The sequence below is a fragment of the Acipenser ruthenus genome, chromosome 13 (assembly GCF_902713425.1).
Source record: "Acipenser ruthenus chromosome 13, fAciRut3.2 maternal haplotype, whole genome shotgun sequence".
Lineage (NCBI taxonomy): Eukaryota > Metazoa > Chordata > Actinopteri > Acipenseriformes > Acipenseridae > Acipenser > Acipenser ruthenus.
The window spans coordinates 985,907-1,009,485 of NC_081201.1; the positions used below are offsets into that span (position 1 = coordinate 985,907).

Here is a 23,579-nt window from a genome sequence, read left to right on the forward strand (position 1 = left end):
GTTTGATGGCCAAAACAAAGGTACAGATAGATAATAAATAAATAAATAAATAAATCAAATATGAATAATATGCCTATCTGCAAGCCCAGCACCCTCACAGTTTTAAACACTACACAGGTGGTCAGCCCTGTTCGCATAGGCAGCTAAACAGCGATTACTTATTTTCCCTTCCCTCACACCAGGGGGCAGCATTCTCCATTACAGAAGAGCTTTGGTGCATGATAAAGCATAGGTAAGCACTGTAAAGAATAATAGCAGGTAATTCTTACAAAGAAATGGGAAACCAGGGTAAACTATGGAAATTGCACAGCATAACAACTGCAAAAATACCACGCAAAATACTGTGGTAAACTTTTATAGGGGTAGAGACAGCAGTATAGCCTCATTGGAGTGGGTGCACTGGAGCCTCAAATCAGAGGCAGCAGGAGAGCAGAGAGAGAGAGAGAGAGAGAGGGAGGAGGAGGGAGAGCGAGAGGGAGAGAGAGAGCAGAGAGAGCGCAAGAGAGAAAGAGGGAAAGAACCAGCCTGACCTTGAGTGTTCTGATAAGCCAGTCTGTGTGCAAACAAGCCGAGGGAACAGGGTGCACAGGGGCAGTGCACTGGTGCAGCAGCAGATCCCTGTTACCTTATCAGCTTTAACAAGGCCTGGGAGAACAGAGTGCTGTCTGTGTGTGCGGTACTCTGGGACTGATTCATCTGTATGCTATTGCACCCCGGGGGGGGTCGGGGGCACAGCTCCAAAAACATGGAAAAAAAAATTAAATAGTGGTTTCGTCTGAGAACTGAGAACTGTGTTATTGCACAAACCGATCAAGTCAGGAAATTAAATCTGCCGATCTGTCGTGTACAGTAACTAGGACGCAACGCATGTTTACATACCAAGTCACAGGCGCTCACTATTAGGAGTAAGAGCTATTTCCGCTCACTCAGGAAGGTCAGGATTAGGCCACTTATTCAAGAAAGTTTACAAAAACCCAGAGAAAAAACAAGTTTGTTTTCATTCTGCCTAAAGCACATTCCCCTGCGTATGATGCAAAGCCACACTGTAGCGCTGCAAAATTTACAGCGACCTGCCACTCCAAGAGGCACGCAAAATCAACAGTAACAAGATTGGTTCTGCAAAACATTACTCTGTTATAAAACTGCGGTTCACTATTTATAGACGTGCGTTCAACTGATAAGACTACGACAGGTCAGCAAATGTAGTCGCAGAGTCTGGCGACAGAAGAAGCAAAGACGGCTCTGCAGACGTGTGGAAGGAAGCTGTTGCAGAGATAGTAAGAATCTAGCAGGCAGGACCAACACTGTGAGCTTCTCGTTTTACCCAGATGCTCGAATCAGGACACTGACACACAGAACAAGTTTACCGAGTCTTGAACTTCAGTGTGTCACTGTGCGTGTGCGTGAGTGAGTGTGTGTCTGTGTGTACGTGCAGGGACTCTGCTTACAACCCAACGTGTTGCTTTTTCATTTTTTAAGATTATTATTTTTGTATTTATTTAACGGAAACAATACAGGTGCTCCTGCCACGAATCAACTGTTCTCAGGCCTTTTCAAATCATATTATAACACACAGTGCATTGCTGAAAGGAAAATTCACAGGAGTTTATGACCAGCAGAAGCATATTGCAGTATTAAATGAATGCATTACAAAGAATACTGCTTTACTAAACTTTATGGAAGCAATGCTGCATAAATACTTTAGTGTGTTGCTGTAACGGGTGGCATTAAATTATTCCTAAAACAAACATACACAATTAAGAGTTTTAGTTTAAATATATTAATTAAATATATTAATGATTATGATGCATCTTTAATATATCATAATGAGTAAGTTTCATATATTTGTCTATTCTAAGCTTCCACTTAGTTCCTATAAATAATCATCTTAAATACAAATCAACTGGATTTCGCGCAAAAAGTTTTGGGAGACAAACAGCAAAGGGTTAAACTACACTTCCACTAGTTTCTCTCGCTTGGCCCCGCCTCTTTTAGAAGGTAAAGAAACTTCTCATCCAATCAGAATACACAGACGGAATTTGGAGCGCTTCTATCCCCGCCCAGTCCTAACCGTGCCGCCCCTTTCTTCCAATCTTAAAGTACTCACTCACCTAACTCAGTAGAACAGTGTTTTCTTCAGGTCCAGTCAGAAAGCCTTTATTACGCGAGCCGGGGATCCGTGCTACTGCTGCAACGACTACTACGACGTTACACTGTGCATTGCAATCCAAAAAAGGGGGAAAGCCGTCTGCAAACGGGAATCAGCCCCGACTAGGAAAGAGACGTGCAGGTCTCTGAACGTCAATCATGAACTAAGCAGGGACTTGGAAAAAAAGTTTTTTTCTCTCTCTCAAAAAAATAAATAAATAAAAGTACTGATTAAAAATCAAGTTTGTGGAGTGGAAGCATCGGCAGCACAAGCCCTGGGCATCTCCGTTAACCACTGCCTGTACCGGTAAGTGTCGTCTCCTCAGGTGCTTACTGTACCCTGCAGAATGAATGAAGAATATATATATATATATATATATATATATATATATATATATATATATATATATATATATATATATAGCTAATAATAATATTATTTGGATTTGTGAGGTACTGTTGCATTTGTATTGCTGGACTCGTGTGTGTGTTTGATCTGGCGACAGTAACTTTACAAAAGTTTTGCAAAAGTTTTCCTAAAAATACTATTATAAACGTAATGGCAAAAGAATTTCGAAAACGTTTGGTTGTGGGTCGTTTTTTTTTTTTTTTTTTTTTTTAAAGAACTCTGTTTCATGTTTTTAAAGTATACCATATATATGTGTGTGTGTATATATATATAATTTTTTTTTTTTTTTTTTTTAAAGCGAGAGCCAGTTTTAATAATGAGGCGGTGATAAAGTCCTGTGTTAACACGGTGCTGTGATCTCAAGCGAGCGCGACACTCTTGAGATCCGGTAGAATTAACTAGCAGAGTTCTGCTCCGGCATTCTTAAATTACACCCAACTGAGCATCGCAGCATTTGGTGAAATACAGTGGTTAAGAAGGTGAAAATACCCAAACACAGAAACTTGAGATACAGCATTTTACATTGCTTTAGTATCCATGTTATTATTATTATTATTATTATTATTATTATTATTATTATTATTATTTTTATTATTAAGTTAATGTAGTTGAGAAACATAAAGATGTTTAGTTGCAATGAAATACATTGTACCGTGGAATATTAGCATATCAATGTTATACGTTTCATATCAGATTTGTTTTATAAAAACGTCTGTGTTTAAGTACCACTTTTTTTTCATCTGCAACCAAAATATAAATAGCAGACAATTTTAGAACAAAAAAATAATCTTGGGCAGAATAAAAAATGAAACTTCGACGTGCCACTCTCACCGCAGGCACCACTCGCCACACAGTCCAACTGACTGTACTGCCTGGATTTATTTACACGCGAAATAATACACTTTAATAACGAACTTCGGGTACCCTTTAGAGTGCCTGTCACGGTGACCGCGTACAAACGCACAGGACAGTCCCAACGGTTTGATGTTGTACTTTAGTTTTTTTATCATTAGGGTTCTAATTATTTAGTTGTAATATGTTTCATAAGTGAGCCAATTACAGCAAGGTCGTTAATTTCAAGCATAACTGGAATACAAAAACCACGGGGGATGGTAGTGGGAAACGCAGTTAGAAAACAATTAGCGGTTTGCAATAGCTGTGTGGTCGCTCAGCCAAAATAACCGTCACAGGACCTGTCACAGCAGACCCCCTGCGAAGGTTTTAGGGGCTAGTAATCGGAGAGCTCGTAATGTATTTGCCCAGATGAACATGTGTATTCTGCCAGACAGTACCCGATGTTCTTTACAAAAAAGAAATCAATACATCACATTCTGCAATGATTAATGGGACCTGGCCGGGCGTTTACCCTCAAGCAGGGTTAATGCTGGCCGTCACTTCTCCAAGATGTTTTGTTAATTTATTTAAATCTGGGAAGGAAATATCTGAACAGCTTGTTTTATAATATAGCTGGAAGCACAGAGAGCGCCGAGCAGGAATTCTGTGCCTTGCTGTTTGGCAGCCTGGGTAGGACGCCTGGACATTGCTGAGGTCTGGACAGGAATTTCATTGCGGCTCAGAGGTGTAAAAATGTCCCTGTCTAGCCTGCATCCAGCCTCTTAGTGCAAACTGCTCCCCTCTGCAGCTTTGGGGTGACTGGTCCAACATCAGGACAGGCAGGGGACTAGGTGGAAGGGAATGGATCAGCCTTTTAGCTCTGGTTAAGGGGCAGGGGTGAATACCCCGCAACAAAATCAGCACTCATGCACCGTGGTTGATATAGCCATTACCATTAAAAAAGACCTTTGAACACGTTACAGCAATGTACTGAAATTGCTAGAGCGTGCCGGGCGCGGTTCCAAAACAAATCAGCAGTTGAGAGAATTCAAAACCTGGAATGGGTGAAACTGCTGTGCAACAGGAGTCTTATTTCCATCCCTGCTGACTCCGCCCCAGTGTAGATTCATGGATCTGCTGGCTGCCAGTCTCCAGCTCTGACCCCGAGCGCATGACTGTAAAGCATATCTGAGCAAGTCCTGCTATCACAGTCGTTATCTCCATGGGTTTCATTTCAATTGTTGCAGTGCCAGTAAAACAATTAGCAGATTCAAATGAGCCTGGCCGGCCTCACAGGTCATAAGCAGGCTGTTCCAACTAGCTTGGGGTGCCTAAAGGGTTAACGCAGGTGATAAAACATCCTGTCTTTAGGCTCATACAGTATATAGAAATAAACGTGCACAATAACATTGTGCTACCACGATGCTTACAACAGTGCAAGACCAAGGCCGGCATGGTTCATTTCAATGTGTGAGGTAGCAGTTATTTAAGGAGAGTCGTACTTGGCATTGATTTTTTGTTTTTGCTGCAAAAGGGAACAAGACGTTTCTGTCGTCTGGTATGCAGTGTGGCAGCCAAACCCCAACCTGCCTGCAGGATAGTGACATTTAGAAAAGTCAGATCTGGAGAGAGACAGCGAGCGAGAGAGCGAGAGAGCAGGGCAGGAGGCAGAAAAAAAAAAGCAAACATTCCATATCGGCTGCCACAGCAATTTAATTAAAAAGCTGAAGTGCCGGCCTGATTTTCTGTGAACGGTGGAAATGAGCAATGAGCCAGGAGATTAACTCTTGAGTTCTAACCGGACCCCTCCCCTCTCCCTCCTCTCCCTCTCAGAGTCCCTGGGCTAAGCCCAGAGGTCAGGTAATAAGTGCTTGGGTCACACCACCATGGAAACTAAATAGGGGGGCCCAAAAGTCCTAAATCAGACAGCTAATAATTCCTAAAACGAGTCAAGTAGTGAAAAGAAATTGGTAAGCTGAAGTGTGTGTGTGGGGGGCGGAGGGCGGGGGTGCTGAAACTACAGTCAGGATTACCCAGCGTTTTGGTGTTTGAACTGTCACACATGAAGTGCTTCATGTCCCATGCAAGTTCTTTTCAGTGCTTCAAAATAGTCCCATCCCTCAGTGCAACAGTGTGGCTCACAGACCCAACAGGTGAATTCATGTCGTTTGCGCTTTGCCTGGTGCACTTGAATGAGGGCGCTAATCCAGTCCTTTGTTAACCTCCACACCTTTGACGCAATGCCTCTCGGCTAAACAGCTCAGTAAATTAGGAACTTCAACAAACTCGCAGAGGAAAGCTGCATCCCCCGTAACAACACAAATGCATTAAGAATCTCTCTTCAGTTTGGAAGCGGTAATGATGGCCCGGGTGCAGTGCTGCCTGTTTGCTCGCTCTGCAGCAGGAGAGCAGTGCTGCTCAAGCAGGTGGGACTAATTGAGTTAACTACTTTCTACCATAGTGAGCAGGGCTGGCTGATTGTTGCCCTGCTCACAGGCTATGCGTGGTCTTTTAACCCTTCCGCTGGGCGCTGCCTCTCAGCAGTGTCAATCGCAGTGTCAGTCGCTAGTGCATGTAAAGCATGTGATGAATGTGGATGTGGTCAGGTTTTACGCTTACCTTTCTGCTACACAAACATTATTAAATCAGTGAGTTATCAGTTTATCAGTGACTTCATAAAGTATTTGTAATGATTGAGGAGTGTCTGTCTGGCTCCTGATTCTCCTTGGATAGAGAGCGCTTTGCTGGTTCTGAATACTCTGTACTATATATAGTATATATACAGTATCATTCACATGTGACTGTCTGCTCAGTATAACGATGATGAGGGCCGTGTCGTTCTGAGTGTGTGGAAACGGGCATGCCTGAGTGTGAGGCTGGCAGGGGCTGCATTGGTGTGGGGAGGAGGACTATTAGAGACTGTTATAAAGCAGAGAGCCTCAACTGTGTAACACCCGCGCTAGAGCAGAGACAGCTTTAGCATCAGGCTGGAATGCTTTATACCCAAGACAGCATTAGCACAGAGAGCCTTCCACTGCTGAACAATGCTGAGGACTGAGAAAGGGGTATGAACCATATGACTGTGTGAGAGAAAAGAGGCTTAGCGGTTCGGAAATTAGCGTTCAAAACTAGATTTACATAAATCGAAGGGTTGCGGAAACAAAGTCCACTTAAAAAAATGCTGGGTCAATGCTGAGTGTTGAAAAAAACGAGATTGGGGTCAGTTCTAGGGATTCATTTGTTTTGTGATTATATGTGATTACCCTTACAAGAAGCCAGCCTGTTTCCTCAGTCTCTGCTGTTCCTAGTAAGCCTGTCCTGTGTGAAGAGGTGAGGCGGTGTTTGTGTTAGTGGAGCTGGGTGTTTGGCTGTGTCTTGCAGTCAATGAAGCAGAGAGAATGCCTTCCTAATCCAGCCCTGTCACAAACTCAAACACAAACAAAGCTGAGCTGTCCGAGTCACACCCATTACTAATCATGACATTTACTATTAGGGAGGCTGAAATTTCTCCGAGCCATTAGACCTTAGTTAGCTAATCTTTTTAAAACAAAACGTAGCTGAAAATGAACTCCCAAGATTCACTACAAAGTCCATCCATGTTACTTATTAGTAACAAAACTGTATTACTCTTCGAAAGCTACCCCCTGGAATAACAGCGCTGGCACACGTGGTTAAACTGTGGCAGGGAATAGGGACCCTTCTGTCTTCAATACATTCACCAGGTCCACCAAGCCCAGTAAGTGGATTGTGATACACGTCGTGTTACGGGTTACTGTACGTGATAACAGGTAACATTTCACATCTTTAAAATCAATTGTGGATTGAAAAGGAAGCCGGTATAGTGACTTCAAAACTGCGATGCGGGTTCAGTTTGGAACAAGTCGGGACACGTGCCTCAGCTCTTGAACCTGACGGTAACCCGCTTGTCAAGCACTGTGATCAGTGTGACTGATGTCTAAACCGTGAACCGCAAGTCACGTAGCATTTACAGCAGACTGATTTACTGTAATTCTGCTCAATGCACTGATGAAGGCACTAGCAGAAATGTTTCTCCACTTGATTGGGATTACTCTTTACACCTAAGATACTCTGGTGTAAAACAAACAAACAAAAACAGATCAAACTAAAATATTGTTAACAAGCACACCAGGCTGGCAGCTGTGCATTCATCCAGTTTGACCCCGGGGGGAGGCTGAATGAAGTGCAGTGATTGCCTGGGCACCGTCCTGCCGTCGCACTCCTGACTAGAGATAGCATTCTACTACATTACACACCGGTCTACCTGTCTTCTAGTGCCAGCTGATACAAAAAACATTACCCAGGAAACGTATACAATTCCCTCGAGTTTCGACTACAAAACAAAAACCCTACACTTTTTTCTTCTAATTATTTAAAAAAAAAAAAAAAAATCCACTGCAGATGTACCTATTATGGTTAATGTCTTGAAAAAAGAAAAGGAAAATAAAAAGGTCACATTCCATCTCTGTATTGTTTTTGGAAAGCTTACTCTGTCCTTGAACCTGACCACAAATAGCTACATTTCAGAATGCAGTAAAAACAGCCTTTTAATCTTAAGTCATAATTAAGGAAATTGTGCCTTGTGAGCAGGAGCTGAGCCTGGGACCCTGAGGACGTGGGGGTATGTCTGGGTGGACTCTCCATGAAAACCAGCTCAATCACAGCACTGGGGTTGAGGGTGCTGTAATCCAACACACATACACCATGTGATCTCCAGAACCCTGGGCATCCCTGTGTGGAACACAGCAAGACTCTCAGTAACCTCTGCTGTGAGTCCAGGCACTGCTAAAACCCAACAACGAATCACTACAGTTGGGTTTTTCAAAAGCGCAGTTTGTGATGCTGGATTTGTCATGTGAAATAAAAACAGGTAACAACAGACAGGGCTTAAGGGATCTGAAGCCTCCTTATTGTGGCCGACTCCCCATGCAGTCCTGAGATCAACCTCATGGATCCTGCTATCTGCTGGACCAAAGCTCTGAGCTCTCACTCGGGCCACTGACCACCAGAGCGTTTGATCTCTGCACACATCTGGCGTGTTTGTGGACACTGAACTGCAGGATAAGCCCAATACCCCAGGGGTTACAGCACTGCTGCCTGGTTGTGTGGGCAGCTCATGCCCCTGTCAGCTCCCAGAGTCCCAGTGGAGATTAAGAGGACACTGGATTGTTAACCCCAGGAAGTTCTGTACGAGTCCCTTGAAGGTTATCCCTATTGTAACTACAATTTCGTTTTCTAAAACCCTGCAACTGAATCCTAAAGGCAGTGTAGCCTAGTGGTTTAACCCAGACTTGATCTCCAATCTGGAGTGGTGACAGACAGGCTGTTTAACCCAGTGTCTGAGACTATCTGTATGTGAACTGGGGAATATTTGTAACAGCTCTGCCCATTCATGGGTTTGATTTCCCTTTCAAACCAGCGTCTCTCTCTTTCTCTTTCTCATTCATGTCAGAGGGGCCTGCAGGCCCAGGAGAGCTTGCTTTCTTGTTTTGTCTCCCCCCCCCCCCCCCCCCCCCGAGTGGTTTTGTTGGGATCTCGTTATTTTTAATTTTGACATCTTGTTAACAGATGACTCGAAACCACTACAAAGTTGCTGAAGGATCAAACACAAACAGCAAGAGTTTTATTAATTGTCTAGGGCTCTTTTAATAAAATTAAAAAACAATATTTCACAGGCGGCTTTCTGGGGGCCTGCGTCATGACCCACCCCCCTCTGTCAATGACTGCTAGCCGCGTTTCACTTGGCCTTAATAAATATTTACTCAAAGGGTTAGATAATTACTTTTCTGGAGTTCCAGATTCTGTAACGCAGTCCAAAAGCCGCAGGAAGCTGTTTGTGTGCCCTGTTTCAGACTTCAAAAGCAGTTGAACCAGCAAACCTATACATGTAGCTATTCTAATGGTGATGAGTGTTTTTCCTCTGTCTGTGGGTCTGTCAGTATGCCAGGAGTCCCAGTCTTGACTCTCGGACTCACTGCTGCCCTTTCAGAGGCTGAACCGACGCTACAGAACAAGTCAAGCTTCCCAAGCACAGGGATGAAAGGGCTCCTGTGGCTGACAGTATGTGAGCCCGCACGTGAGCGCCAGGGCTATAAACAGAGAGAGGGGCACCACAGCTGTTTGAAGAGGAAGCAGATGAAATTAGGCAGCTTTTTTTATGGGGGGGGGGGGGAGTTCCACTTTTTATTTAAAGCAGGGGCATTCAATTCCTCCACGGCAGACAGCTGGGACGGAAACAAAGAATGAAGACAGTGAAACAAGAGACTCAAATGTGGTCTTCAGTGACATGTGGTCTTTATATAAAAGTTGTCCTGACTTGGGGTATATTTCCTAAGTCACGTAAAGTAAGGAGAGGCGAAAATGTGGCGGTGAAGTCTCCTGCGCTGCCGACAGCTGGGATCAGCAGACTGTCACGTGCTCCTGTGGAACTCACAGACCTGTCGTACCTACAACCGGCCCTGCTTGCATGACTCGCTTTAGCTAGACCGATTCATCTCTACATGCATGTGGTCTCTGTTTAATACAACTTCCACTGGAAAACACAATCATAAACAAGCAGTTGCTATTAACTGCCAGTTCTGCATCAGTAAAACCAGCCAGTTTACTGATTCAGCACGCTCATTGTCTCAAGAAAAAAGGAGTGACTTCACGAAAAAGAAGAAAAACACCTGCTGAATCACTGCAGGGATGTCAGTTACAAACATACCTGCTGAATCACTGCAGGGATCTCAGTTACAAACATACCTGCTGAATCACTGCAGGGATCTCAGTTACAAACATACCTGCTGAATCACTGCAGGGATCTCAGTTACAAACATACCTGCTGAATCACTGCAGGGATCTCAGTTACAAACATACCTGCTGAATCACTGCAGGGATCTCAGTTACAAACATACCTGCTGAATCACTGCAGGGATCTCAGTTACAAACATACCTGCTGAATCACTGCAGGGATCTCAGTTACAAACATACCTGCTGATCAATCCGCTTCATTCTGGATGTGCAGCTGATGTGTTACCATTGCCAGCCTGGTACATTGCTCTTAGTACACAACGCTGGCTGTTTTCCAAAGCTCCGTGGTGCATCCGTTTTTGCTAAAAGGTTGTGAAAGTAGAAATGTGCAGCCCAGAGACCTAACAGGAGGACATTCAAGCACTTAGGATTCGGTTTTAAGCACTGATAATTGCACACAGTTATCATAACGGTTGGATATCTGGTATCTTTTTTAAAAGCATTGTAAAGATAGCGCTGGCTTAATTAAAATGGAATCCTAGGGTAAATGTATAGCATTATTTAAAGTGTTGTTTTTCTGTAGTGAGACTATAGAATGTAGGTTGTACCGAGACATGGACTAGGCACTGCTGAGAGTTATTGTGTGTGTGTAGGTATGTGTATGTGTGTATGTGTGTGTCAGTGTGAGTGTGTCAGTGTGTGTGTGTGTGAGAGTGTGAGTGTCAGTGTGTGTGTGTGTGTGTGTGTGTGTGTGTGTGTGTGTGTGTGAGAGTGTGAGTGTCAGTGTGTGTGTGTGTGTGTGTGTGTGTGTGTGTGTGTCCGTGTGTCAGTGTGAGTGTGTGTGTGTGTGTGTGTGTGTGTGTGTGTGTGTCCGTGTGTCAGTGTGAGTGTGTGTGTGTGTGTGTGTGTGTGTGTGTGTGTGTGTGTCCGTGTGTCAGTGTGAGTGTGTGCGTGTGTGTGTGGGGGTTGGTGGGTGTGTCAATGTGTGTGTGTGTGTGTCAGTGTGAGTGTGTGAGTGTGAGTGCCAGTGTGTGTCAGTGTGAGTGTGTCAGTGTGTGTGTGTGTGTGAGTGTGAGTGTGTCAGTGTGTGTGCGTGAGTGTCAGTGTGTGTGTGAGTGTGTGAGTGTGAGTGTCAGTGTGTGTGTGTGTGTGAGTGTGTGTGAGAGTGTGAGTGTGTCAGTGTGTGTGTGTGTGCGTGTCCGTGTGCGTGCACTCTTGTGCCTGGCAGAAAGCCCTTCCTGCGCAGTAGCTTTCAGCAGCTCCAGGCCTGACCTGAGAGACAGGATGTGGCTGCTTTGAGTCGCTGTGCATTTCATTACCTCATTGCTTTCCCCGCTCCCTCCTCAGTTATTAATATTCATGCAGATGATACGAGGCAGCCTCCCTGGAACGCTTTCAGTGTCAGCTGGACTTGCAAGACTGCATTCCTGCAGCATCACACCGCACTCTAATCCCTGTCAGTATCGCTCTCCAATCCCCCGAAACCACAAGAACACGCAGACAAAGGGTGAAAGAGCAAACAATGCAAACCCTGAGAGCGCAGAGCAGCTACGAGACATGGCTTGTCATGATCACAGTCTGAACAGAGTACAGCATAGACAGCATGGGCATTGGAGCGCTCTTACACATTCAGCACAGGGTCCCCCTTTGTTCCTGAAAGAATATTCAATATTGAACAGTGCTAATTAACAGCCTTAAAGAGAGTTACAACATCTATATACATACCTGGCCAATGTGTGCTTAAGCATGTGTGTGCTTAAGTGTGTGTGTGTGTGTCTGATAAATGTAACTAATGCAAGCCCCAGCCCCCAACACACTGCTCAAGTGAGTTCAGGAAACTCGACCCATGCTCTTCTGAAGATGAAGTCCCTAGTGGGGGGATTAAGGCTTAAGGCAATAAAGCAGCACAGAGCTCTGTACATAACTGAGCTCACACACTGGGCTGTTACTGTCCCTGGAGAATGTGCTGCCGGCATGCACGTGCAGTCAGGGAGAGACAGGTTGTCTCTGCTTCAACAGAGTGCCATTCATTTCAGAAGAGGCTCTGCGGACAAACAGAACAATGCCCCCCCCCCCACTTCCACTCCCTCCCGCCTCGTCTTTAATTAGCTTAATCTGCGCAGTTGCGCCTGGGTTGCTTGCTTTAGACCATGCTGCATCAAGACCTTTCAGATGTGATTTAGGCTAAATCTCCTGGTAATGGGGGCAAGGCGGTCAGGGAGATGGGTCCTAGCAGAAACAAGCTCAGCTTTGACAGGAACGAGGGGGTCCCCTCTCAAGCTCCAGTGCGTCCGAACTGCGCCCACCAGCTCTTCGGGTGCCAGGGGGTGGATGGAGCGGGAGGCAGTTTTTGTCTTTGATCTTTTCTTAGGTCTCTTAATTTAGAACCCAGTGCCTGATTGCATTAGCTCTAGGCTTTACCAACATGAGTGCACTGATGTTGCACTTCCATCAGAGTTTGAAGCCAAAAAAAAAGAAAGAAAACAGTGCCTTTCTTAACTTGTGAGGAGTCCCGCAGCCTGTCTGTGAAAAGGGCAGCACTGATTGAACACTGAAATCCACTTGAACCCACCTCGGTTCAAATCCAATTCAAAAGAAGCCAGTTACATCACAGGGCCCCCTGATGGCACTGCGTGCACCCAATATAAAAGGGGGCCAACTTGAATGTCACATTGTCCTCTGGTTTGATGATGTAACTTCAACGCACCTTTTTCTTTTCTGCTGGCAGAATTAGCTACTGTATTCTCCAAGCTGTAAACTCACATGTGTTTTGTAGATCTGGAAACCTTCACTGGTAGTTAATACAAGAGCGACTGATAGTAAAAAGTAGGAAAAGGGTTAATTTTATACCGGCGCTGGCCCTGTGTGTGCTGTGGAAGGAGGTAGGGTTGTTTGACTTGAAAAGTCAGAAACGGTTCTAAAAGCATGAAAAACCAGTTCAGTACAAGACGTGCTCGAGAGCACGATGAGCAATCTCCAAGAATGAGGAAACAGCAGGCTTGCGACACCAACATAACGAGTCCCCACAGACAGCACGGCTACCAGGGCGTCGAGACAGCTAGTCAAGCATCCTCGGTCCTAGTGAAACAGTTCTCTGATCAAAAACTCAACCACCAAGGAAGTGCAAACTTATCAAGCTGTCACTTGCAATATCCTTTTAGATCCCGTGCTATTTTAAAATGTCACTGCGCACTCTACTTATATTTCAACAATTCCTGACATTTCTGGAACTTCCCGATTCACCAGCCCGTTCTTTTCAAAGTACTGCTGGTATCCATTTGCCTCTGATGGTTCTGTCTGCTGACTTCAAACCCAATTCAGAACAAGCCATTTTTAGCTATAGCACATGGCCACTGACAGCACTGTGTGCACTGCTAATCCTACCAATGGGGAATGAACAGCCAGATTTTTTTTCTGTTCTTTTCAAGTGAAAGCTCACTAGAATGGTGCATAAGGGTTAAATCAAACGAAAGAGAGAATCACACGTCGCACAATAGCTTTCCTTTTCTGTGCAAGGCTGCTATCTGGATGCAATCTGATGCTTGCCGAAGGGGGTCAGGGGTCCCTGCCTTGTGCCAGGAAGCAAGCGCAAGCCAGCAATTACAAACAGACTGCGCCTCTCTGCAATTAGCAGGGCAGGGTGCAGAGAAGAGGAGGCAGAACCAACCCAAAGCTTCCCAACTGTAGCTACCGACTGGGATTCCTAGCAAAGCATGCAAGGCATCAGCTGGAGTAATTGTCATGTGGAGGACCGGACTCACATGTTAAGAAAACAGCAAGCTTCCTGATGCAGTCTAGTGAGGACCCTGTAACTAAATCTCCTTGCCAAAGAGGAGCAAAGTCAGACTATATACATGGTCTTACCCTGTAAATATACATATGCACAGTATTGAGATTTTAAACACAAGAAAGAACAAATCTCCCTCTAGCCACTGTGCATAGTTCCTGTGTATTTGTTTTCCTTGATAAAAGGATAAATCAGGACAGTTAGACATTTTTTAGATAGCTGGCTAAATATAGGCCGCTGGCATTTTAATAACACACAATGACTGAATCTCTGTTATAACAATGCGGCTGGAGGATTCTTCACATTTCTGAAGGGTAATGCGTTCCCCGGGGTGAAGAAGTCAGCAGCATTCTTTAAAGATGCAAAGCGTGCCACCAGCATTGCTGGGCAAAGTAGCGAGGATTCAGCTCCGTTCAGTCCTGGATGTCTGCAGCAGTACAGTACAGCACCGAGCCCCGCCCTTCACCTCACCTCACCTCACCTCACCTCACCTGCAGTCCTGTCTGTCATTATGTGCGCACACTCCCCCACACAGCAATCTATCAGAGTCAAGAGGCTAGGAAAGAGGAGAACGGGTCGAGTTACACAGCAATGAGCATCATTCATTTTCTCAATTCATTTTTTACCAGGACAGAACCTTGAGGGCAGTGCATCATTTCCAATCTGGTCCTCTAGCCAAAACGCACTAGCCTGAAATCTCACTTCGAACTACCAGTACCTTTCAATACTTACACACAATGTTCACAACACCCTAAACACTTAGGACCTATGCATTGGTTGTACACTTTTTAATACAGAAAGTAAGGCGCTAATTTCAAGTCAAAAGAAGCACAGAAGTGAGGGTAACCCTTGTGAAGTTCACTGACCTCGGCAGTTTCAGAGTGAAGGAGGCTGGCCGGCTCAGTAGAAATGTTTGCAATGTTTTGATTTGATTTTTTACTCCGCGCGGAGAGACGAGTTCATTAAGACCGCTGCTTGACAGACAGCCCCCCGCCCCCACCCAGCCTGTCAGGTAGAGCTGGTTTATGGGCCCGTGCTGCCATGGTGATAGATAGTCCAGGTGCATTGTGGGTAACGAGAGCCAGCTGTGGGCACGGAGGTGATGACAGAGGGGTTGAGAAATTTGGAGTCCTGTTACATCTCGCTTGCAAGGGGAGAGTGAGGCGTCTAGGAGCCCTGCCCGGGGAGAGTGGCCGGGTGAGGGGGTCTGAGACGGACTGGTGTGGGAGGTGCTGAGAAGCAGCACTATTATCAATGTGCATTGACTTAAAGATTCTGTCCTGCATTTAGGAAGGAGAGACAGAAACCAAGTATAGGTATATAAGTATAGAAAGCTTCTGAGATTCAGATAGTATTACATTAACATTTACTGAGTATACACTGAAAGCTGCTCCGACCTTGCAGAAGGCAGGCTACCAATGCTACTTGGTGAATCCACCCCACCTGCCTTGAGAGTTTGTTATTTTTACCCCAAGTTTCCCCAGCAGCGCATTCCTCTCTCCAGTACCTGACCTCTACCTCTCCCCCTCTTCCTGCCTCCAGGCTCTCTGTTTGAAGGTAAAGCTCACTGACATTTTCTCTGCTGATGCACTGATTGCTTCAGCTCTAATCAGCTGATCAAAGCAGACACAAAGTCTTTTCTTCTTTCTTCTTTTCAACTTAAGAAATCGTGTTTTAACAGCCGATTTCGGACGCCTTAGGGTCACAAGGTGGTCAACACTTAGATCCCTGACTCTCTCTTTTTAATGTATTTTTCTTAAGTAACCATTAAGAAGGTGTAAGCTGGCAATGTCTTGATAATAGTCTTGTCTCTTTTCCCTAACCCGGTAGCTAAGATTTCTGGTCATAAATATCTTTGTCTGTCTCCGCTTTTAACAGTAGCTTTAACAAGTCGTATGAAATATGCTTGCTATGGCAAAACATTTATCTCTCTGTCTGTTTTTTTTGGGATATCGTTCCACTGATCTTGTGTACACTGGCTTGGCTGCCCCTCCACCCACACCAGCGCCCCTCCTCTCGTCTTCACTTTTCAAAGCCAGACAGCAGGGTAAGACTCATACATCACAAGCTCTGCTTCGTTTCCTTTAAAGGCCCGGTTGGCCTCTGCCTGCCTGCCCTGGCTCCTTGGCAGCGTGGAGTGTATTGCGAGGGAGGCTTGCTCTCCAGGGACAGGCAGTGTCAGGGTCTGCTCGTTCCTCAGAACAATACAGATCAAAAAGACACTTCCCAAGCCAAACAGTCGTGCAACCTGATCCGCACCCAGACAGACTGACAGAGAGACAGCAGGGTGGACGGGGCAGAGGCACTCATCCTCCCTTCTGCTTTTCTTTCCGTTCATTTTCAACCTCCTTCATGCACTGCAGTTCCTGTGCCCTCAGACACACTCGCACGCACACCCTCTAGATCACTGCAAAACAACATCCAATATTTTTGGTAGTGTAGCACTGGCAGACACGGCACAGTATGATGCAGTATATATATATATGAGTGTTTCTCTAGCATGAACAGAGCCAGCTTCAGACAAGTAGCGAATACTGCAAGACAAGCTTAACAGTGCTGATATCAGGCAAGGGCAAGACCGGGGCTCAAGGTGGTGAAAATTGGAGAAGGAAGACAAAGTGCATAATGAGAAGTGGCTAAGATAAGAGCTGGAATGCTGGTGCTTAGAGTTTTGTAGCCTTTGAATTCTCCACCATTCAGAACGTGTTTGAGAGTAAACAGTAGGGGGAGATAGCGAGTCTTGTTGTGTCTCCAACGCTTTTTCGGAATTTCTTTTGGTAGGGAAAACACCGCTGGAGGCTACATTAACCTTCGAACTCTGACTTGCAGCTCTTGAATGATTCTTAAAAACACCTTAAAGGGGAGTAGGTTGGTGGGAGGGGGGGAGGGTTTCCACAGGAGCATGAAGTGTTAACAGTGCAAATGTCATGGCTTCTGCAACTCTTGTTTTTCTACAAGATTAAGGACGCATTATGCTGTTTCTCAGAAAATTATTCCACACCCATATTTAGAACCCCATGTGACTTCAATCTTGGCACCGTCTATTGTTTTTTTTCACTGATTTGAGTGCAAATTGGAATAAAATAAGAATGAGAATAAAAAAAGGCCCGCTACGGACCGGTCAGCACACAGACGGAGCGAGTGTTCAGTGGAATTTCCTGGCAGACGCGACCGAGTCAATAAAAACGGAACATATACAATACCTAAATCGTCTCAAAACACAACCACAACAATTCCGCCTGCAAGGGGATTCGCTGACTTGAGGACTTTGTTTTTCCTGTGAAACAGCTGGCCTCGAGACAAATCAAATGAAATCAAATCAAATCCCTCAGCTGTGTTTCTTCTTCTCCAGTGCGAGAGGACACACCTCTCTCTGCACAGGGCTGGCATGAGAGCTCAGTCTGGACTGATAGAGACCTGGGGGCTGGGGGGGGGCTCTCAGTGCTGGGACCCCAATCAGAGAAGAGAAAGAAAAAAAAGAAAACCAAGACGGTCTATCCCTTGCTCATAGAAACATTTGACTCGTTTTATTTATTTATTCATTTTGATCTCCCTCTAAAAAGGCAGTTTCTAAATATTTTAGTAAAGCTGCCATCGATCTCCCCTTGGTTGAATTTCTAAAGACCCCCCCCCCATGGCTTCCCAACCGTACAGAATTTAAAAAATGAGAACTAGGGTAAACAATAAGAAAAGACAGACAAAGGAAAAGAAAGAGGGGAGGCTGAAAAAGAAAACAAAAGAAAGTGCGAGAGACTGCGAGAGACATAGACGGATTGTTCAGTGGAAATGTTTTAGGAAAGGAAACGCTTTCTTCCTTCACGGTTGACTCCAGCCTGGCCGTGAACTTGAACACAAGGTCCCGTCTTCCTCTCCCTAATCAGCCCAGAAACAGAGAAAGCACAGGGACGAGCCATTCTCTTCAGCAAACAGCCTCACTGAAAGCCAAAAGTTCCTGAATTCAACTCCTTACTGTAGAAGCAGATAAACGTTTCTAAAAAACACACTGCGCCAAGCCCGGCCCTGCCTGCGCTGCTCTGTACAAACGAACAAAGCCGTCCTCTGCTCTGCTACATTCAAGGCTCTGTGCCTCGTCCTGGGACTGCATTTCTATGGAGCACATTCAAACGGGTACCTCAATTGTGACACAGCCATTCGCAGAGACTTTCACCCCAGGCCTGTTTTTGAAGGAGGCAGTAACGAGGCTTGTTCAGGGTTAGTGCAGAAGGGGGGGGAAGGCTCTTATAAAGTAAGCACTTTTTTTTTTTTTTACCACCTTTTCGGCTCTGAAAGGCTGCTCGAGAGACACATTCCCATGCCCCCCCCCCATCCTTTATTCCCCAAAGAGCTTCTGTGTTCCTCAGACACAAAGGTCTGCACACACAGGCCCGCACTGACAGGCTCTGCGGTGAGCACTGTAATCCACCTAGGCCTGAACAAAACCCTGGTCTCCTTGTGGAAGTCCTGAAAAAGGGGCATTTCGCATTTTTTGCAAAAGCAGGAGGTGCAGTACAGTAGTCTTCGTTCCTCTTTAAAAAGACGTTTAAAGTTTGTAGCTGCAGCACGCCGTACGTTTTTGTTTAATGCACAAAAAAAAAAAAATCAAAATGACTGCCGTCTGCAATTAATGTTAATGTTTATATACAGAATCTAAAACATTACAGATCAAAACTCCTGAAACGAAAGCCAGCACACGCACAGAGCAATCGCAGACGTGTTTGTAGAGATGTATCACAGTGTTGTGTTTATTTGTTTATTTATTTGCTTGCTTGTTTATTTCCTCTCCAGACAGGGGAGGAAATGATTTTGTTAGACAAACTGCTGTTATTAAACTAACCCCCACCCCTGCTTTTGTCAGTCAGGCGAATCAAAGAAGCCTGTGTGCCACAGCACAGCGAGCCTGCCTGGAAGCACTGCAGTAAATGTGGCTCCAATTTGCAGGGAACTGCTGTGGGCTGACTCTAGAGCCCCCCAGCTCTGACTCAAAGTCAACAGCTTCAATATGAATATGAAGGCAGTGCTGAAACCGGTCCTGTATTCCTCTGACCCAGCAACAGAGAGACACTGCTGACAGCTTGCAACGAGCAGGTCAAGGGTCAGGGTTTGCCTAAAAGAAAAGGAAGAACAATGGTCCTTCCCACAGCACAAACTTCATCAACGTTCCCCAGCAGACTACATTTATTGAGAGGCTGAAGATATATGTAGACACACAAGCACACACACACAGATTTATTCTTGCCTGAATTAACAACACATTTTAGAGAACTGTGCAAACTTCCTCCTGTTAATTGTGAATTGTCGAGTATATAACATATAATTGCATCAAGCAGGTAAAACCTTTTAGTTCTGATGCATAGCTACAGTATAACTAAACTATAAAAGAATGCTAAACCAGTTTTTCTGTGTCATTTTGCAGGCTGCAGTGACATCATGAAGCTCCTTCTCCTGCTCCTTCCCTTCCTCGCTGGGGTCCTCACACAGGGCTGCCCCAAAGACTGCACGTGCAACACTCCCAAACAAATCTTCTGCATCTACCGGAAAGCTGCACTGGTTCCCCAAGGGGTTCCAGACGACACAGTGAGCCTGTACCTCTTTGAGAACAAGATCACCTCCCTGAGCGCTGAGGACTTCGCCGGGCTGAGCAAGCTTGAGCTCCTGGATCTCTCCCAAAACGCAATCTCCCACCTCCCCAGCCAGGTCTTCCGCCCGCTGGAGTCTCTCCGCAACCTGGACCTGTCATCCAACCACATCGAGAAGATCACCAACGAGAGCTTCTCAGGGCTTCGCTGGCTGGAGCGCCTGTACCTGCATGGAAACCGCATCTCCACCATCCACCCCGCTGCCTTCGACGACCTGGACCACCTCCTGGAACTCAAGCTCCAGAAGAACAGCCTCCATGTGCTGCCAGCCCTCCACACTCCCAAGCTTCTCCTCCTGGACATCAGCTTCAACCAGATCCCCTCGCTGAGCGCCCGGGACCTCCACACAGCCAACCTGGAGACCCTAAAGCTGGCTGGCCTGGGGCTCAGCTCCTTGGATGGGGAGGTGTTTGAAAACCTTGGGAATCTCCATGAGCTGGACCTCTCGGACAACCAGCTGACCGATTTCCCCATCGCCCTCAAAGCTTTGCGGGGGCTAACCAAGCTCAGCTTGGCGGGCAACTCCCAGGTAGCCCAGCTGAGAAACGAGGACTTCCACAACCTGGCCAACCTCCAGGAGCTGGACGTGAGCAACCTGAACCTGCAGGGCTTGCCCGAAGGCTTCCTGAAGCTCTTTCCCAGGCTGCAGACACTCACTGCGGCAGAGAACCCCTTCAACTGCATCTGCCCGCTAGCCTGGTTTCCCCCATGGGTGCGCAACAGCCAAGTGCAGCTGCTGAGGACCGAGGAAACCAGATGTCACTTCCCCCCTCTCAACGCCGGCAAGGTCCTTGAAAGGCTGGAGCACCACGATTTTGGATGTCCTACCACCACCACTGTCATGACCACCAGAGTCAGCACAAGCACTTCTATGCCGGGGTCGACCACTGGTATCTCCCTAACCCTAGCACCTAGCCAGCCCTCCACTCAACCACCCCCAGCCAAGGAAGAAAGCACTCCAGCTCCAATCTCTCCAGTGCCAACCAGCAAAACCAGCCCCAAGGTGGTGCACATCTGCCCGTCCAACTGTCTGAATGGGGGAACCTGCCAGCTGGATAACCTGGGGAAGCTTGAGTGCGTCTGCTCCAAAGGGTTCTGGGGACCCTACTGCGAAAACGCAGAGGGGACTCCCGAGGCGATATCCACAGCAACCATAGAGATGGAGTCCGCTATCAACGCCAGGCAGGTCACGAGCACGTCAATAGCGGTCGACCTCCACCGCTACATCCAAGCCAGACGGCACCTGAAAGGGATTCGCCTCACCTATAGGAACCTCTCGGGTCCAGACAAGCGGCCGATGCACCTGAACCTGCCACCATCCTACCCGGAGTACACAGTGCGTGGGCTCCGGCCCAACTCCACCTACTACATCTGCGCCAGCCCTATGGGGGAGCCAGAGCAACAGGACAGCTGCTGCGTTGAAGCCCAGACCTCCAGCCAGGAGCACCATTCCCCCGTCACCCAGTCCTATGACGGGCATCTGACCACCATGGTGGTGCCGTCTGTGGCTGCCGTGCTGCTGGTGGTGGTGGCAGCGGCCGTGGGAGTCTACTACTTCCGCAGGAGACGTGCTAAAGGTCACCCAGACCTGGGGGCTGTCCCTTGCCCCTTGGAACTCGAGGGGGTCAAGGCATGTTTGGAGAACAGGACTCTGCCTCCAAAGGGACCAGAGATAAAGCAACCCCAAAACATGCTGGAGTGCGAGGTGCCGCTAATGCACAGGCACTGCGCCGGCAATAACAACGTGCCGGCCAACGTGAAAAACTCTTACTTCTGAGCCCCTCTTAGAGAAAGCCTCCTTAGAGAGACTGAGAAGAAGGCTTGCCCCTCCCCTCCTTCCATTAGAGAGGGATCGGGGGGGTTCCAGATGCTGGCTTCTGGAGTTGCTGAATGCTTGGGAAAAAAAAAAAAAACTGATGTGCAATAATCCATGAGGATTTTTTTTAATGACTGAAAAGCAGACTGTGTAAAAATGTGTTTTTTTTTTTAAACTGCGTATAAGTGCCTCACATATGTATGCAGGGCTTTGTTAGTTTTTTTAAATACATATTTGTTGTAACACATGGGTCTTGTAAAATGATTTAACCGGATTGCAAGGGAACGAAATAAAAAAAATAATAATTAAAGCCACGAATACAGTGGATTAAGAGAAGAGGCAGCTTCTCAAGAATGTTACCTGAAAGCATGGAGATTTGTATTTGACAGGGTCAAGGACAGAGAGACAAGCCTGGTTTTAGTTCACACGACTCGCTAGAGGCTGAAACCTAGACATTTCTACAGCTGCCGAATTCTGCACATATCCTTGGTGCTGAGCCACCAAGTAGCGTTCCATTGAACAAGCCTCAACCGAACCATTAATAACCCCACAGCGGGACGTCCTGACCGCAGGAACACGGCTGCACATGGGGGGATGGACCGCGACTGAAACAAGCAGCCCGAACGGGCTCACTGTGTAAATATCTTTAAAGACATTGAGACGGGCACGTTCAAAGGAGCGGTGAGATGGACGTTTCACTGTGCTGACTGGTGGCCCCATGTTGCTGGCAGTGTGGGCAGTGCTGGATTTGCCTCTATGAGAAAGAACACTGCCTTTCTGAGCACTTGTCCTTAAGACTCACATTCCACAAATTTTCCAAAAACGAACCCGCCAGAACGATCATATTATCTACCACATTTCTCTCCGCTATAAAAAAAATATATATATATATATATATATATATATAAAAATATAAAAAGACGTGAACTGGAACTGGCACGAGGAATTGAAAATATTCCAAATATTTTTGATGTTAAATAATTTTTTCCCTATTTATTCTGGGAAGCCCCACTCTCCTGTATTGATTTTGTAAAATATGACGCCCTTTGTAAAGAAGCAATTAAAATATATATATATATATATATATATATATATATATATATATATATATATATATATATATATTATATATATACGGCTGCATAATTGTGTTTTATGATTTCATTTTCTTTGCTATCCATTAAATTTTTTTCTCAAATAAAAAATAAAACTTTATGTTTCATAACTTGACATACATCATTCCGAAAGTTCATTTAAGGGCTCCTATTCACTCCTCTAAGTTTTCATTTTCACATTCTGAAACCTGTTATTATTTTTTTTCCACCCACTTCAAAAGAAAGTGGAGCAAACCTTTTCACTGGAGCAAAAGCTGAGTAAATCAGCCCCACAGTTTACTAGCCGTCTTCCTGGTTTATGTCGACGCACAATGTAAAAACAAGACAGGGGGGCTGTCCTTTTTCTCAAATTCTACGGTATTAACTCAAAAGCCCATTCATAATCTGGAGCCTCCCCAGAGAGATAGCTAGAGAGAGAGAGAGAGAGATAAAGAGAGAGAGACTCACACACACAGACAGAGAGAGAGAGGAGAGCTGTTCTGTATCACTGTGGACAGCCCTGCTCAAGCAGGGCCTAATTTTAGAACCCCAGAGATCATTGCAGCCTGCTGGATTGTCTCTGGTTACTGTTACTGGCCTGGCCTGGGCTTTACTGTGATGAGCTCACCTTGCATTGTGAGCATGTCCACTGCCACTGCGTGCGTCATGTACTTAAAAGCTGCAGCAACTGCGCTGTTGAACTCCACAGGACGAGGAGGAGGAGGAGGAGGAGGAGGAGGAGGAGGAGGAGGACCGGTGCAGAATGTTTTGTTGTTTGTTTGCTTGTTTGCGTGTGCCACGTGGGGTTATCGTGCACACACACGTGTGCATGTATGTTTGTCAACGGAATGCGTTTGTTCGGGTGTATATTTAGGGATTGTCTGCTCTCAAGGCTAAAACAAGTCAAACACAAAGGGTATTGTATCTATTTACAGAGCAACGTGGAGTAACCAGACTAAATAAACAAAGGGGGTAAAGGGTTCATTGAACATCTGGTCCTTCCAATCATCAATACGTGTACTGTGCTTATTTAATTTATTTTATTTCAGTAAATACTGGCTGCTCGATAGCATTATGCACGTCTCAATCAGTCCAGGCTGCTCCC

At 45.9% G+C, this 23,579-nt stretch overlaps 2 protein-coding genes across 2 annotated transcripts in view; one reads left to right on the forward strand and one right to left on the reverse strand.

Annotated features, from left to right (window-relative positions):
* The window catches only part of LOC117418322 (coronin-7), a 64,664-nt gene that overhangs the window by 7,758 nt on the left and 33,327 nt on the right, over positions 1-23,579 (reverse strand). The window lies entirely within an intron of this gene.
* LOC117418384 (vasorin) lies at positions 2,107-22,283 on the forward strand. Its single transcript, XM_034031369.3, has 2 exons — positions 2,107-2,455; positions 19,342-22,283. The coding sequence occupies exon 2, from the start codon at positions 19,356-19,358 to the stop codon at positions 21,339-21,341; it is 1,986 nt and encodes a 661-aa protein (XP_033887260.3). The 5' UTR covers positions 2,107-2,455; positions 19,342-19,355; the 3' UTR covers positions 21,342-22,283.

Bases quoted from the DNA above. Each gene is read 5' to 3' on its own strand.
- LOC117418384 (XM_034031369.3), top strand. From the start codon at position 19,356: ATGAAGCTCCTTCTCCTGCTCCTTCCCTTCCTCGCTGGGGTCCTCACA.